This window comes from Babylonia areolata, chromosome 32 (assembly GCF_041734735.1).
Source record: "Babylonia areolata isolate BAREFJ2019XMU chromosome 32, ASM4173473v1, whole genome shotgun sequence".
NCBI lineage: Eukaryota > Metazoa > Mollusca > Gastropoda > Neogastropoda > Buccinidae > Babylonia > Babylonia areolata.
Window position 1 is genome coordinate 20,466,436 of NC_134907.1, and position 5,000 is coordinate 20,471,435.

Genomic DNA, 5,000 nt, shown 5'->3' on the forward strand with positions numbered 1-5,000 from the left:
ACCACATCTTTCCTTTTCTGTGATGTATGTTGTTCCTCCTTTTTGATGTGGTGTCCATCCTGTATTATATGTGGTGTCCATCCATTGTTATGATTATGTGGTGCACATCTTTTAATATATGCGGTGGCCATCCTTTATTATATGTGGTGTCCGTCCATTTTATATGTGGTGCACATCCAGTATTATATGTGATGTCAGTCCTTTATTATATGCGGTGTCCATTCTTTATTATATGCGGTGTCCATCCTTTATTATATTTATGCGGTGTCCATTCTTTATTTTATACGGTGTCCATTCTTTATTATACGCGGTGTCCAGCCTGTATTATATGTGGTGTCCATCCTGTATTGTATGTGGTGTCCATCCATTATATGTGGTGTCCATTCTTTATTATACGCGGTGTCCATTCTTTATTATACGCGGTGTCCATTCTTTATTATACGCGGTGTCCATCCTGTATTATATGTGGTGTCCAGCCTGTATTATATGTGGTGTCCAGCCTGTATTGTAAGTGGTGTCCATCCATTATATGTGGTGTCCATTCTTTATTATATGCGGTGTCCATTCTTTATTATACGCGGTGTCCATCCTGTATTATAAGTGGTGTCCATGCTGTATATTATGTGGTGTCCAGCCTGTATTGTATGTGGTGTCCAGCCTGTATTATATGTGGTGTCCAGGTGTCCAGCCTGTATTATATGTGGTGTCCAGCCTGTATTATATGTGGTGTCCATCCACTATATGTGGTGTCCAGCCTGTATTGTATGTGGTGTCCAGCCATTATATGTGGTGTCCAGCCTGTATTATATGTGGTGTCCAGCCTGTATTGTATGTGGTGTCCATCCTGTATTATATGTGGTGTCCAGCCTGTATTGTATGTGGTGTCCATCCTGTATTATATGTGGTGTCCAGCCATTATATGTGGTGTCCAGCCTGTATTATATGTGGTGTCCATCCACTATATGTGGTGTCCAGCCATTATATGTGGTGTCCAGCCTGTATTATATGTGGTGTCCAGCCTGTATTGTATGTGGTGTCCATCCTGTATTATATGTGGTGTCCTTGCTGTATTATATGTGGTGTCCATCCTGTATTATATGTGGTGTCCATCCTGTATTATATGTGGTGTCCATCCTGTATTATATGTGGTGTCCATCCATTATATGTGGTGTCCATCCTGTATTATATGTGGTGTCCATGCTGTATTATATGTGGTGTCCATCCTGTATTATATGTGGTGTCCATCCATTATATGTGGTGTCCATCCTGTATTATATGTGGTGTCCATCCATTATATGTGGTGTCCATCCTGTATTATATGTGGTGTCCATCCTGTATTATATGTGGTGTCCATGCTTCACACCATGATCGTCCTTTTCTGTGTTTCAGCAGACCTCCCTCATCCCGCCCACCACCACCACCACCGTCACCACCACCACCACCAACGCACCACCAACGCACCCCGACACTACACCTCCCCCCACCACCACCACCACCTCCCCGCCGCCGCCCGCGACGACTCGGACTCTCCCACCTCCGACCACGCCAAGCGGCGAAGGTCCTCCGCCCACTACCCCCCTCCCCCACCCCTCCTCAGCAGCTCTGAACCCGCCGAGCGAGGGTTCTTGGACAGGACCTCGGATCAGGCTTCCTCCGACAGACTCTCGCCGAGAGGCGTGGTCAACAGAACCGCCGACAAAGGCGGCGGCGGAAGGACTTCCGGTGTGGACGTGGGCTCCTCCCCTCGCAGCCAGGACAGAGCCTCGCCGCGTTCTGTGGACAAGGCGTCGGTCCGGTCGGCGGATAGAGGCTCCCCGAGGGACAGAGGCTCCTCTCCCAAGGCTCTGGACAGAGGCTCCTCTTCGCGGTCTGCGGACCGAGGGTCTGTGAGGTCCGTGGAGACTGTGGACCGGGGCACCGGCCCCACCCCGGCCCCGTCCTCGTCTGGGGGGTCCGACCTTCCCCCCTCTGTGCCCGGGGGCTTTCTCCTGCCCCCGTTCGCTGACCCCCGAAATGGGCTGGTGGACCCCGCGTTTGGTGAGTGACTGGCCTGTCAGTGTTCTTCTTCTTGTTCTGCTTCTTCTTCTGCTTCTTTTTCTCCTTCTTCTTCTTCATTCTCATTCTTCTTCTTCTTCTTCTGCGTTCACTCGTATGCACACGAGTGGGCTTCTACGTGTATGACCGTTTTTACCCCGCCATGTAGGCAGCCATACTCCGTTTTCGGGGGGGTGCATGCTGGGTATGTTCTTGTTTCCATAACCCACCGAACGCTGACATGGATTACAGGATCTTTAACGTGCGTATTTGATCTTCTGCTTGCATATACACACGAAGGGGGTTCAGGCACTAGCAGGTCTGCACATATGTTGACCTGGGAGATCGGAAAAATCTCCACCCTTTGCCCACCAGGCGCCGTCACCGTGATTCGAACCCGGGACCCTCAGATTGATAGTCCAACGCTTTAACCGCTCGGCTATTGCGCCCGTCGTTCTGCTTCTGCTTCTTCTTCTTCTTCTTCTTCTTCTTCTTCATTCTCATTCTCATTCTTCTTCTTCTTCTTCTCCTTCTCCTCCTCCTCCTCCTCCTTCTTCTTCTCCTTCTACTTCTTCACTCATTCTTCTTCTTCTTCTTCCTGTTCTTCTTCTTCTTCTTCATTCTCATTCTTCTTCTTCTTCTGCTTCTTCTTCTTCTTCTCCTCATTCTCATTCTCATTCTTCATCTTCTTGTCTGCCAATACAGTGTCCATGAGGGTCGTGGGTTCGAACCCTGCTTCTCGCCCTTTCCTCCCTTGTTTGACTGGGAAAATCAAACTGGGTGTCCAGTCATTGGGGTGAGGATGGTAGACCGAGGTTCTGTGTGCAGTGCACGCTTGGCATACTGGAAAAGAACCCACGGCAACATGAGCATCGTTTCTGTACGCCAAGTGCGTGCTGTACACGGGACCTCGGTTTATTGTCTTCCGAATAACTAAGACGCTGAGTTTGATTTTTTCCAGTCAAGTCTGGGAGAAAAAAAAACTCTCTCCAAACACACACACACGCACGCGCGCACGTACGCACACACACACACACTCTCTCTCTCTCTCTCTCTCTCTCTCTCTCTCTCTCTCTCCCTTAAAACAATGTCTTGCAATTGAAGGTGCACGCATGTGGAACATCCTACCTCTTCTACAGAACGAGTTCTTTCTCTCTCTGCTCTCAGATCGAAATCTGCGTGAACAGATATACCCAACCCTCCCTCCCAGTCATAAACTTACGATCAGATCTTGAAACGTTAATGCGAAATTTTCATTTGCGATAAGTGTTCGTTCAGCTCATAGTGGTGATGGTGGTAATTTCACTTGAAGGCCACTTGAAGCAATGACAACAGCAGCAGCAGCTGTGACACGAGTTGTATTTGTTGTTACACGTGGGTAAGCGGGGAGGAGGGTGTGTGGAATTAGCAAGGATGGATTGAAAGATTACAATAGGCCCATGCCAAAAAATGTCGACCACGGAGTAAAAGTTCCGAGTAAGAGTTCTCTCTCCACAACCAACCCACTCCCCACTCCCCGCCCACTCACTCAGTCCCCCTCCCTCCCTCCCTCCCTCCATCCACATTTCTCCCTCCCTCTTTCTCCATCTTAAACCTCTTCCTCTCTCTACACCTCTCTGTCTCTCGCTGTGTCCATCCGCTCTCTCTCTCTCTGCCTCTGTCTCTGTCTGTCTGTCTCTCTCTCTCTCTCTCTCTCATGCTCTTTCTCTCCCTCTCTCTGTCCACCTCTCTGTCTCTCTCATGCTGTCTCATGCTCTCTCTCTCTCTCTCTCTCTCTCTCTCTCTCTCTCTCTCTCTCTCTCTCTCTCTCTCTCTCTCCTTCTGTCACGGTCGCGTTCACTCAACCTCTTGAAGAAACAGAAACGCTCACAAACAGGCAGGTAAAGTGGAAGGATGGGCAGAAGGTGGAATTTCCGTGAGTTTTTTTTTCCTCTCCAATGTGCGAACAGCCGTTTTGCGATGTGAATACCTCGACTGGTTCTGTTACGTCCATATCTCTTTGCATCTTATTTCATTTATTCATCTATTTGAACTTATACTGTATGTGTGTAAATGGATGCGCCGAAACTCAGTCGGTAAGGTTTAAGGCATTGGACCTGATCCAGTGATCATCAGGTGCCAGTTGCATTGCTTGGTTCTAACTTTTTGACAGTTACACGTAACTAAATGCCTTCCTTGACCGAACTACGCCATTGGTCAGTTCCATACTACACACAGTTAGTAGCGGGTTACGACCATACTAGGCTGTTCCGTCGAAGCAATGCAACTGGCTCCAGAGGTATCAAGGTATCCTCCGTTTCCGCATGCTGTTTGTGATTTTCGATTTGTGCTTGCACTTTCGCTGTGGACGAATCGCTTGGGTGGTGTTGGACTTCTGATTCAGTTTTTGTGGCCCCGTTTCCGCATGGTGGTGTGCTCTCGGGAAAGGCACTTTACTCCGATTTTCCTCACTCCACCCTGCTGTGAACGGGTACCTGACTTCCGTGGAGGAAGGTTAAAGGGACGGAAGGGGAGGACTGGGCCCCACCTTCCTATGCCGACACCTAGACACAGTGGATAGGAATTCACTGCCTCCACGGTTGTGTGTGTTGTGTGCGTGTATGTGAGTGTGTCTGCATGTTTGTGTGTGTGTATGTGTGTGTGCGTGTTTGTCTCTGTGTGTATGTGAGTGTGTGAGTGTGTCTGCATGTGTGTGTGTGTGTGCGTGTGTGTGTGTGTGTGTGTGTGTGTGTGTGTGTGTGTGTGTGTGTGTGTGTGTGATACCTACTTGGTGTGGTTATTGATCACAGGTCCGAGGTACCCGTACGCACACCCGTACACCCGTCCGCTAAACAGTATAAGGCTATGTGACTTTTAAAATTTTTTATTTAACTAATGATGTGTCTGTCTGTCTGTCTTTGTGTGTGTGTGTGTGTGTGTGTGTGTGTGTGTCTGTGACATCTACAAGTTGTGGTTATTGATCGCAG

The 5,000-nt window shown here is 48.8% G+C and overlaps 1 protein-coding gene across 1 annotated transcript in view; it reads left to right on the forward strand.

Annotated features, from left to right (window-relative positions):
* LOC143276686 (uncharacterized) overlaps positions 1–5,000 on the forward strand; it is a 125,842-nt gene that overhangs the window by 92,497 nt on the left and 28,345 nt on the right. Inside the window, exon 3 of the mRNA XM_076581322.1 lies at positions 1,390–2,037. Within this exon, the coding sequence (XP_076437437.1) occupies positions 1,390–2,037 (648 nt within the window). The remainder of the gene's footprint in view (positions 1–1,389; positions 2,038–5,000) is intronic.